General features: G+C 43.6%; 1 protein-coding gene across 9 annotated transcripts in view; it reads left to right on the plus strand.

Annotated features, from left to right (window-relative positions):
- Positions 1-12,450, plus strand: part of SLC15A2 (solute carrier family 15 member 2) — a 67,862-nt gene that overhangs the window by 17,704 nt on the left and 37,708 nt on the right. For 2 of the 9 annotated variants that reach the window (XM_061467973.1, XM_061467392.1), the window contains exon 2: positions 10,085-10,131. Coding sequence is in view for 4 of the 9 variants with exons in the window: in XM_061467392.1 (XP_061323376.1) it covers positions 10,085-10,131 (47 nt within the window). In the remaining 5 variants the exon portion in view is untranslated. Of the gene's footprint in view, positions 1-2,346; positions 2,421-4,400; positions 4,513-9,781; positions 9,874-9,894; positions 10,132-11,134; positions 11,256-12,450 lie in introns of those variants that run through there. The other 7 variants (XM_061467890.1, XM_061467472.1, XM_061467745.1 and 4 more) reach the window with 7 other exon arrangements.

The raw sequence follows: 12,450 nt of genomic DNA on the forward strand, positions 1-12,450 counted from the left end.
ATAACCTTTCTTCCCACTAAACTTGGAGGGAATTTGCCATGAATTCCGGTGTAAGTGCAACAAGGTCCAGATTGCCCTGGGCATACAATGGCAAGGACAAAATGTATTGTGCTACAAAGTGCCTAGAAACCCAAAAGCTGTACGCTTAGACCAATGTTAAAAAAAGGCTGAGAAGGTCTCTGGTTTTGTGCCAGTTCCTCTGGAACCCGAATCAGAGAAAATCCACATGACTGCACATCCTGCTGGAGCTGGTGATTGCTACTTGCACTCACTGTGTTAGCAAATTGATCCCCATGGTTGCTGAGGAAGGAGGCTGAAAAGAATGGATGGCACTGTAAGCTTGTTATGAAAATGCAGGGAACTAGAGATAATGAATCTTGGATGAGCCCCTGATCAGCCTGGCCCTTGGGATGGCAATGGAGAGAGTTGGTTGGGAAGGATCTGATTAACATCTTGGTGGAAATGATAGTCCCTAGAATGCAGAAGGTCATACTGTATTTGCCTGTGCTTACATCTGGGAGAAGTCACTGTCACAGAACTAAGATCTTTCTGGATTAGATCTGCAGGGTTTTTTAATCAGAGCAGAAGTATTTTGGGGATTTACATGTTTTCTATCCTTGGCATCTTGCCCTGATGAACTACCAATTACACAATTGCAATCTAACTTAAATTGTAGTTAAAAAATTGGCTGTGTGCTGGGATACGGTGAGAATACCCTTTCTGTGATGGCAAAGATTTGAAATTGTGCAGTGTGTTATGTCTCCTGACACCAAAGCTAGCAAAGAATAAAGCAGACTGTTTACTGTGGGTGCATGGAAAAAAATGGAAAAGCTGAAATTAATGCCTTCTTTCAGATTCTCCTCATCCTGTAGCCAGATTAATGAATGAAACCATTTGCCCTAGATGCACAAGAGATTAATGCTGCTTGATTTTCATTTTAAGGCCAGTGGATTTAAGATAAGGAAACTTTAAATATGTGCTCAAGGTGCCTGAGAAGTAGCACAGTCAGAACTGAGCCCCAGTGTTCTACTACCACATCTTGTAGCCGTGCCCCCTCCTTCACTGTGCAATAGGTCCCTCCTGGTGTCGGACGTCCCTGTGAGCTGCCTTAAGGAACAGAAAGTTACAAGATTCCTGCTTTGTCATTACCAGCTGCATCTCGCTGAAGGAAAGGCCAGAACTGATTAAAAGCAGTGATTTACTCAGGAGCTGTGTGGGACTCACCCCTAGGAAGGAGCTACTAGCCAAGCTGAGGCCTCAGTGCAGAAAGGAAAATTACCAAGGCAGTATCTTTCCAGAGGTTTGAAGTGAGTATGGAGAGGAAGGCCATGCACCCAACGGATGGCTGAGCCACTGGATAGGACTGTCCTTTGACATTTCTCCAGGCTCAAGGCTGCTGCAAGCTGTGGCATCTGCAATAGCTGAGCTATTCCTCAGAGCCTGTGGCAGAATAAATCACTAGCTGTTTTTTCTTTGCTGTGATAATATTAGAGGCAGGGCAGCTTAATGGATAGACTGCTGGGTTGCCATGCAAGAGGCTTCAGTGGAGTCTGCCTTCATCAGGATGGTTGGTTTTGCTCATCTCTGAAATGGAGATACTGATATCTGCTCGGTGAAATGCCATGACACCTGACACTGAAAGGCACTATGTAAGATCCTGTTTCTGATACTACCATGGAGAAAATGTTCCTGGGACACCAAGGAATCCTCAAGTGGTCTTCCAAAGTCCTGCTGCACCACATCCATCTTCCAGCTGCAGGGACCTCCCACCTTCTCACTCTATGAAGGGGATGACCCAGTCTCAGCCTCAGCAAAGTGGACTTGGTAAACCTTCAGATTTTTCTGTTTCCAGGCTTTCTGTTATTCACAGATTTTGAACAGTGAGCCTGAGTTGTGCCTCAGCCAGACAGCTATACTGGGTGTCTGAGGGACTAGCCAGCACACCTTGTTTGTTAGGGGCATAAAAAATACCATTCAGGATAGATAACTTTCACCCTTGGGAGTCAAACAGCGCTGACCGGTGTGTTAGAAACTGAGCTCACATTCCTTTATACACCTGTCTTGGCTCTCCTTTTCTTGATTTGTTTTTTTTCAGAGCAGTCTCTCTGTTGCTGACTTTACATACCTATGTGAACAGTAAAACTAGCTCTTGTTTTAACTTGGAACTGTCTCTAAGAAGTGGGCAGCATTCCTAAAATGCTTTAAATTGCTATAAAGGGGGAAAAAAAGCCAAGCAGGAAGGGCAGAGCATAAAAACATCTCAGGGGCTGAATAAGTTCCCATGGGTTCAGATTGCCTGGGGCACCTGGATGTCCATTTTCTGTCTTGAACTTGCTGAAACCAGTGCTACCAGTCAGTTGAGTCAGTGCACAGTACCATCAGTACTCCCATTCCCTCAAGGACAACTTAGAACTGGAGGGGTAATAGCTGGAAAGGAATTTGAGAGGTCACTTAGCCCAGCTCCTTGCTGATAGCCTGAATAGTTAAATTATTCCTGATTTTCTGCGCAATATATAGCTTTCATTGGTATTCACTTAATCAGTGCTGTGTTCCAAAAGACCACAAGTCTTCTTCTGGAGCTGACTTGCATTTTTTTTTTTTGCTGTGATTTTGTGATTCTCTCATCTTGAGAGACTAGAAAGTAATTTAGCTTTGTGGTTATATTTTGTTTGTGCTGGGTTTTCTTCATTTCCTGCCTCAGCTGATCAGCCCTATCTTTCCCTGTGTTTTGCTTGAACGTTCTGTCCAGTGAAGAGTAAAATCCTAATTTTTCCATATTATGACAGCCTCTTCAAATGTTTGGAAATAAAAGCCCTTCCCGATGTGTTTGGTTTGTTTGTTTCTTTTTTCCCCTTAATCTTTCAACAGAAGTCACAAGCATTACCAAGTAAAGCTTTTTATTCTTCCTAACAACTATTCTGCCTCCAGCTTTTCTTCTCTATTGTGTTGTCTGGCCTGTAGTGCTAATACTTCTCTTCTGCTTGTTTTTCACAATGCTTGCCCAGAGTCTCATACTGCTAACTTTGCCATGATATGCTTTGTATTTATCTATGGTACATCTTCTTATAATATGACTAATGCTCCTTGGATCCTGGCCGTATATTCTACATTCTGGATTTAAATCCTTCTTTCCTTTTATCTTTGCTTGAATATATCTTGTGGTAATAGCCTGCTCTTTTGTAGCCATAATTAAAGTTTTGCTTGAATCCTCCTTTTACACACCACTTACAGTTTACCATCATCTTTTTATGAGTTGTTTGTGCTGTTCTTCCTTTTGCTTCAGGCTGTGCATCCCTTGCTGCTCTATCAAATGACTCAACACCTGTAGGAATTTATTCCTCATTTCATTCTGGAGTTTGATCTGAGATTGGCTTAGGCTCCTCACTATTGCACATATAAGTGGCTGTTGCTGTGTATTTCTCTTCACTGTAAAGTTCAGATGTCTCTCAGTGTTTCCCTAGTACATCTTTCTAGTCCTCCTGCCCAGTTCCCCTGGGTCAATCTTTGTTCAGCTAATGGCAGAGTTCATTAGGAACTGCATAGCTGTTTGGAGTAACACTGTAATTTTGTGTGTTGAGGTGATGATGAGAGATATGGAGCCACAAAGCACTTGGGACTGGCATTTCAGTGCAATGAAGAAAGGAATGATGCAGGGGGCTTTGTGGCCATGATGTGTGGTGATGGAGACCTCATTTTGTTCTACTGATGAAGACACAGAATTTCACTGTGGGCTATTTCTGTGCCTTCAGAAAATATCTGGGTTTTTTTCCTGCAGAGGAGATGCCCCTCCAAAGAGAGTCACTGCTGTTTAGAGGAGGTTATGTGGGAAAGCAGAAAGGAATCATCAACAGAAGTGTGGAAGAAAAGATGCTGATCCTCCTTCAGGCAGCTCAAGGATTTGAGGTGAAAAAGGGTCTGCAATAATGGCATATTGATGTTAAATCTGCATTCCTGAACACGCGAAGAACCAGGAACTGAACCTAGTCTGCCAAAAGGTGGTGAAACCTCTTGTCTTCTCACAACCTTAACTACTGAGAGACGTGTACAGTTAAGGCTAGCTGTGTGGCTGGTGTATGGCGTCAAAAGTTTGGACTTATGGCCAGCTGTAGAGTGTGTGCAGTCTCAGGTCTAGTCCCTGTTCTCATTCAGAAGCAGTAATTTTACTGAAAGGTAGTGTAGCTGCAGCACAAAGTGATTGATCATGAATGTCCATGAAACCTGCCGTGCAGCCTTAGAGGCTGTATTCAAGGAGAAAGGCAGATTCCCTATGACAGTTGGGACCTGAGCAGAGATGACTTCAGATCACAAATAAATGAAAGTGTAACTTTTTTACTGGTGACCAAAGAACTGCTGTTGTGAAGTGAAACATTAACAGCAGGGTGAGTGAGAGCAGGATTGCTCAATGAAGTTCATCTTCAGGCACAACAGAACTGTGGCTGTCCAATGTGCAGGAAGCAGCAGGCATGGCAGAGGGGGACAGCATGCTGCAGGCTGCAGAGGAAGCCCAAGCTGGTGAGAGAATGTTTTATAGATTTCTTCTTGCTAGTCATAGAAGAAACTGTAGGCAGAAAGGCACCAGAAATGACAAGATGTTTCTCTGGCTGTTGTAGATTGACTAGTTACCAGATGACAGGCTCTTAAGTATAGATTAAGTACTTGATGTTGTTAGTGGTATTAATCCAAATACCTTTACAATTTTGAGTCTGTAAGAGCTGGTGAATAGAGCAGATATGCAGGTCTAAAGAATTCCAGCATATTTTCCTGGTTGTTCAAGTGATTTAATACATCATTCCCCTAAATTACTTTGAAGTTTGAGAAGTCTCCAGGCAATGGAAACCAGTCTTGTTCAGTCTAAATCAGTTAAGCCATACTCTTTCCTGTAATCAAAGAATTGGAGAAAATAAGCTAGAAGATACCTGGAGAGGTTATCTTGTCCATCCAGGGCCAGGTCATTAAGCTCAAAGTGATGCTGGCACACATTCATCTAGATTCTTGTAACCTTATCTTGGAAAGAAAGAAAGAGAACAGAAATACAGATATGGTAAGAGGGCTATAAAGTATGACCGATTTGATATGAATTCAGGCTAAGTCCCATTATTCAGATACCAGTGTGGCTGAGCTGAAAATCAAGAAGGGAATTGTGTGACAAGATGAATGCAGATGAAAATGAAGAGATCAGTTGAGTATAAACAGATTAATGTGCATAGCACTGCAGCAGGAAGCAGTGAGAATCTGAGGATTGTAAATGCAAAGGGAAAATGCAGATTGTCTTCCTGTGGATTTGGGAACCAGAAAAAATTAAATGATGAACTGAAAGTTATAGAAAAATATATTCAAGAGAACTTCTGGCTATGCAAGGCAGCTGGTAGCTGAATATTAAATTCAAGCATGAATCATCCTGCAGATTCCTCACTTGCATAATGAATAACTCAGAAAAGCAGAAATTTCACAGAAACCAGTCCTTGCTTTCGTGCTTACCAGTTAAAGTTATTTATCATGTGATTTTCATAGCAATTCAGGAGGGCACCTCATCCATCTGCCTGCTTTTGAACATGACTTGATATTTAGCCAGTCCCTAATAAATTCTTACATAACAGGCATGAGGGATTGCCTGGACCCTAAAGCCCCAGCCCCACCATCTCTGTTCCAGTGTTGACCTATTCTTGCAGAAAGGGAATTTGGCCAAAAGCAGCTCTAAATATTTTGTGAGGATGAAATCAGTTATTTTTCTCATCCTTGATGAAAATGGAGAACAGTTGGTCTCTGTGGCTGCTTTTCCTGGTAATGGGGTAGAATTCGGTATACTTCTTCCCTGAATTTCATCTTTTTCATTCCAGAGCCACAAAGTGGTTTCTCCCATTTAGCAATGTCATTTTGAATTCGCGCCCTGTTATTGTGGTTTAAGCCCAGCCGACAACTCGGAACCGTGCAGCCATTTGCTCACTCCCCCCTTCTCCCCAACCCAGGTTGGGATGGGGAGAAGAATTGAAAGAATGTTAAATCCCACTGGTTGAGATAAGAACAGCCCAATAACCAAAGTATAATATAAAACTACTACTAATAATGATGAGGGAAATAACAAGAGGAGGGAGCATAAAAATAAAAAGGGAAAGGAAAAAAAACAATAAAAACAAGTGATGCACAATACAATTGCTCACCATCCACGGACTGATGCCCAGCCTGACCCGAGCAGTGACTCAGGCCTTTCAGGTGACTCCCCTCAGTTTATATACTGGCTGTGACGTGCTGTGGTATGGAATACCCCTTTGGATAGTTCGGGTCAGGTGTCCTGTCTCTGCTTCCTCCCAGCTTCCTGTGCCCCTCCTCACTGGCAGAGCATGAGAGACTGAAACCCAGGATACCTGTTCTCCTTCAGGCTTCTCCATCCTGGTTTTGGACACAAACATGAACAGCATGTTGGCCATTTTTATGGAATAGCTGAGGACCTATGTGTTTCACGCCCTCTAATTTGGTAGAAAATTATTGATGGCTACTCTGAGAGGGATTTCCCAGTTGTCTACTTTCAACTGGTGTTGAAAGTGGGCAAATTTCAACACCAGTTGGAAGTTTGAAGGGTGTTTCAACTGGACCCTCTTTTCCTTGTGAGACGTTAGAAGCACTACAGGTACAATATATCACATCTGCTTTAGCTGTTATGCCATTCACGTTATTGCCAAAGAATAAAACAGTCTGGTTTGACAGCATCTTTTCTAATGCAAAAATGGCTGTTTTGTAATCCTTATTCTTCTTTTGGTGTTTAGAAGGGATTAGCTGATCAAAGATCTCTCAGGCTATGGAGGAGCACACCTAGGTTGTCCTAACCTGCCATTTTAAAGGCAGTGGTAATGCTTGTCTTGCTTTTGCTCTTCACAAGGGAAGTAGTTCAATACTACATTCGGCCCTTGAAGGTGAACTTCATCAGGCTCTAGTGACTTGACCACATTTAAGGTACCCAAATATTCTTCAAGCAGTTTTTGTCTCATTTTACCCATATTCCTACAAGTTCATTTTAATGGTGTAATGTATTTTGTTGCAATTTAGGTTTTTTATAGTCAAGTCAAACAAAAAGGTCACTTTCCTGGTTTCTCTGGATGAGCTTTTGTTTTTGTTTTCTAGTTTAAATAACAGACTTTCATTTTCCTTCCTCTTTCTCCAATATTGGCAGCATTTCTAACACCTTTCCGTACCGCTTTTTGTGTCCTGCTGCTAGCTGTAATTCATTTTGTGCCCTGGCTTTGCAACCTGTATTGCTCCATGCTTGATCTGTTTGTTTATACCTGTCTTCAGAAATGTCACCTTATTTCCATTTGTGGAACAATTCCTTCCTGGTTTTCAGTTCAGCCACACAGGTCTCTTCCTATCGAAGGAGATAGGAGGAAACCTAGAAGGAGATTCAAATTAATTCAGAATGAACCTATCTGAGGTGCTTGCAAATTTATTCTTCTTAACTTGCTCTTCTTGTTTGCTATGAGTTACCATTTATTACCAGACATCTGAATTCTTTTTCTCCCTTTCTGTCTAAGATGACCTTCGGGAAGCTAATGGCCTAAATGGCTCTGCAGTGTATTTGACATGTAATGTGTTAATTCCAATGACTGATACATTTGTTTTCATGCTACGATTTAAAAAAAAAAATAAAATCATTCAGCTTATGTGACACATGGGGTTGTATACATACACAAGAAATACAGCTGCAGGATGCTGAAAATATTAAGGCACCACACTGCAGCAGTGGGGAAACCCTGTTCAAGGGATGGTGAAACTTTTTCTGGCTTCCTTTTGTATTACTCCTGTAATAACTTGTCGTGGTTTAAACCCAGTCAGGCAACTCGTTCACTCACTTCCCCCCCTTTCTTGCCCTCCCCCTGCTCCCGGAGGGACGGAGAGGAGAATCAAAAAGAATGCAACTCCCACGGGTTGAGATAAGAACAGTTTAGTAACTAAGGTATAACACAAATCACTACTGCTACCACCAATAATAATAATGATAAAGGAAATAACAAGGGAAGAGAATACAACACCTCAGCACCAGCCGACCGATCACTCTCCCCCCAAGCCCGACCAAGCTCTGACTGATACCTCCTCCAACCCTGCAGTCTCCCAGCCCTTCCGGCTAACTCCCAGTTACATCCTGGGCATGACGTGCTGTGGTATGGAATAGCTCTTTGGTCAGTTTGGGTCAGGTGTCCTGTCTCTGCTTCCTCCCAGCTTCCCCTCCTCCCTGGCAGAGCATGAGGCTCACAAAGTCCTTGGCCAAACCAAAACATCTCTATCAGCTCTGTTCCCGAGCCGAAAGTCAAAACACTGCACTGCACCAGCTACCAAGGAGGAGAAACATGACTGCTACTGCTGAACCCAGGACATAACTTCAGTGCTGTGTTTGCTCTCCTTGCCTGTGCATGGCAGAATACAGCAGGTTTCTTCCAGGAATTGTCTAGAGATAGCTGGGGTAGTAAGAGATACCACCAGAAGGCTCAGAAATATTGCTGCTGCCTCTAGCAAAGGGTCAGACTTGCAGGACACGAGAGTATGTGTTAACCTGGTGTGTAGGAGGCAGGACTAACATACACAAGTCCTCTTCTTTGTACTGCCTGCAATGTTGAGTATGCTTTTGAGTCACTTTGCCCTGTTAAATGGGCTTAACAAACCCTAGCTTCCTGGAGGCTGCTTGTGGCACCTGAGAAGTGACCCAGGTGAAAAGCAGGGCTGTGCAAGGTGTGCAGATCACTGGGAAGGCTGAAGATGAGGAGCTGGTCTGTGGCAGTGTGGACAAGGTACCAAACTTGCTTTGCTACCGCTGTAGAATGAAGAAGGAATAAGAAATAGGTAGACCCTCCTGACCTCATCTGAACTTTGGGTTTCATGTTTAGCTGCTCAGCTGGTCCCATGCTTAGCTGTACAGTTACCAGGAGTGAAACAAGATCCTCAGGAATTTTCAGAGGAAGCAATGCCAGAGTACATGAGGGAATGTGGAGAATAATTATGCTTCCTCTATGCACTCTGTCATATCTAAGTGTTTGCCATGTCTTGTTAGCAATAACTGAAGTCAGATTTAGGATCTGTGGTGTTAGCAAAGGCCTCTTTTCTGATTTGCCAGCTGCAAATCTGGTCCCTGTGGTACCCAAGCACTAGCAGCAACTCAGTACTGGAGCTGGGGAGGAGTTTATGGAGACTCCTTGTACTTTTCCTAACAAGAGAAGGGAGAAATATTTAGGAAAATTCTTTGAACATATGCCATTTAAAGAAGCCAAATGTGGGAATGAGGGGAAGGAAAAAACCCTCATGCACTGCACCAAGAATACTGCAGAACCACAGCCACGAAGGATCATTTATGGGAAGGTTGAGAATTTTGCTCTGTAATTGTAAATTGCAGCTGGCACTGGAAGAATACTGATGAAGAGCTCCTCTATTTCCATGGGAAGGGCATGGAAGGAGGGACAACAGTGTGCTTGCAGGCTGCTGAGTCCATAGAGCTGCAGGGGGAATCCAGGGTCTCCCAGCAGAGCACAAGATGCACTTGCCACAGTGAGGGCTTGGCTTGACGAGCATTTTAGTTGTTATGACCTGGGTAGAATTTGTGGCTTTTCAGTAGAATGAGATCCCTGCAGAATAAGCCTGTCATTACTGTGTTGGGAGAGAGAAGCATGCTCTGCTCCTAAATCCGCAGGCAGTAGGTGTATCTGGGACCTGGGATTTTTATTCAGCTCACATCTGTTCAGTGTACAGTGCTGTGCTGGGCTGGTGCACGTATGATAGCTGGGGGCATGCCAAATAAAAGGGCAGTCTGTGCCACAAAGCGCTGACAGCCCCAACCTGTGAATGATTTTGGCTGTGTTCCCTGACTCTTCTTGAACTCTGGAGTTGCCTTTCGTGGTAGCATCTCCCTCCTTTTTCTGTCCTGGCTGCACAAATGTGCTCAATTAGGGTTAACTCAAACTGAATCAAACTTCATGCCTGAGGTTGGAAATCTTCCCAGTCAACTCACCACAGCCACATAGCATGGTGGGAGACAAGGCGAGAGGGGAGATGAATGCTTTTCAGAGAAACGAATCCAAGGAAACTTTGTTCACTTTTATTTCTGCAGGAGATGATCCCCCCAAAGGAGATTTCCCTGTTCAGAAGAAATCCCCGGTGAGTGTTACAGCTGGTTTCCTTTGCTTTCTGCTCAGCTTGCTCTAAACATTGCAAGATCTCTCTGTTCTTTCCTCTGTTGTGCTCCGGCTAGAGACAAACACCCTTTCTTGCAGAGGGTTGAAATAAGCATTAGCAACTCGAGGCAAAATCCCTCCACTAACCTGATTAAGTTTAGAAAGTGCAGCTTAAAGGGAAAGACAAACTGTCTGAATGTTTGGGGAAAAGGGTAAGAGTATTGATTGCTGCCTTTTTCCCTGAACACTACTTTCCTTGTGGGAAAGGAGGTACTTCTCTGAAGTGGAGGGGGATGTTGGATGTGGGAGGGAGGGAGCTGATCTGTGCATTTGCTTCTCTTGATGAAACCCACCAGGGAAGGGTACCCAGATGCTGCAAAGCAGAAGAAAGGACAGGGGCTGAGGACAGGCCACTGATGTGTGTTAACAGAGCCCAGCTGTAGTTCCAGAGCCTCAGGTTTGCATCTTTGGCTCTGATTTAAAGCCATATTCAGGTGAATATTTAGTTGCCAAAGCAGTTTTGATGCTTGTGCAGGTGTTCAGGCTAATTTTGGTTGAGTGCTTGACCCCTAAAAACTGTACACTGTATTGACTTCAGGGAGAACAGGGATTGTATTGCACCTGCTTTGACTTGCAGGACAGTATGGTAATACTTGTTCTTAAAGCTCACAGTCATGTCCTTAGTAAGTCAACTATTTAACTCCCAATTCTAAGTACTGTGCAGATATTAACTGTTAAATATCCAGAGCTCCTGGGAAATATTAACCTTTGTCCCATTTTGCAGCTAGTCAGCAAGGAGAGGTGAGAACAAACATCTCCTGTAGCTGGCAATTTAAATGACCTTTCTTTTTTCCAAAAACGCAGACTATCAACTTCCACAGTATCTTTAAGAGCTCCATAATCCTGCACATCCGCAGATCCCAGGCTTACAGTGGTAGCTAAGCAGAGCAGACTCTGCGCGCTCATGAATCCAGGCTTAGCCTCTTTGCTTTTGCTGGGGCCCTCTGCTGAGCAGGGTCCTCCTCTGCGAAAGCAAGCAAGCTGCATCTGGCTCTCTGCATGGACGAAAGCTGCCCACTTTTGGATGTCCAGGCAGGCCACAGGCAGGTCAGTGATAGAGTGGAGAGAATACGTGAGGGCTTGTGTGTGCTAATGCCATCTGATGACATACAAGCCAGATGGAAGTACCCCTGCTTGTAAGTCATTGCTCTCTGTTTGTAAGCACTTACTCAGGGCCCTTGCTCAGGCTCGTGGGCAGGTTTAGCTGGGAAGTCACAACCTCCAGCTCTGCTTCCCCTGCTTGCCCCTGCTCATCTGTAGAAGGTGCCCGTCCCAGAGCAGGAGTGCCTGAAATGAGTTACTGCCAGGCTTTCTGTCACTGCAGGTCACAGCGTAGCTTGTGATGCCTTAAACAGAAGCAGCTAAATCCAGCAGCGCTGGTGCATCTGTGCAGAGGGGTGAGTTCAGGCAGTAGGGCTCCTGACACCTGGCCAGGGTGTCATCTGGATCTGAACAGTCACACTCTGTATCTCTATCAAATGTTATTAAATCTAATGAGTGCTGATAGCCAGATCTGTGAAGGAGGGGAAGAAAATGATCCCTGTTACACAATTTTACTTCCAAGTTGAGAATATATCTCCAAGCAGGAAATATAAATTGTATCTTACAGATATTCTTCCTTATGGTGAAAAACATGTAGAAACCTATTATGTGTGTGCATATGTCTCTGTGTTTGTGCATCTACAGCTTATAGGTGCCACCATTTTTAGCCTAGTCTAAAAGCAGGAGTCCTCAATGCAGTTTCCAAGGCAGCCCACTCTGTCTTACAAACCATATGCTGAGTATCATGGTTTCAGAGTAAATAATAAATGAAATGGATAATTACATGTTTACTATAGTATAGCAAAGAGGCCAAGAGTTTCTTCATAAAAAAGCAGCTCATAAATAGCATGAGAAAAATGTATAAAGAAGGACAAAAATACTTGTCTTCAGAGATGCTGGGTCAAGTAATGGAAAGTGGTTTTGTTTTTTTTTTCTTGTGGACAAGCAGTCTTTTCTCTTTTGTTGGTCTTGTATAATGTTGACCAAGATGGCATCATTAAGCAAGACTTTTCTAAACTTCATTCCATTGCTTTGGGAATCCAAATAAGCTCAGGTCTCTTGGTGGTGAAATAAACCTGGATAAACACATCTCTTTTCGTATCTGTATTTGCACTTGGGACTGTGGGAAGAAATACAGGAATTCATTACTTCCGCCATGAGGCACAGAAATGCATGTGAAAAGTTCATCTCACTTTGCTGG

The sequence above is a fragment of the Pezoporus flaviventris genome, unplaced genomic scaffold (assembly GCF_033815535.1).
Source record: "Pezoporus flaviventris isolate CSIRO_AGI_PZ_B2104156 unplaced genomic scaffold, CSIRO_AGI_Pfla_v1 ptg000001l, whole genome shotgun sequence".
Lineage (NCBI taxonomy): Eukaryota > Metazoa > Chordata > Aves > Psittaciformes > Psittacidae > Pezoporus > Pezoporus flaviventris.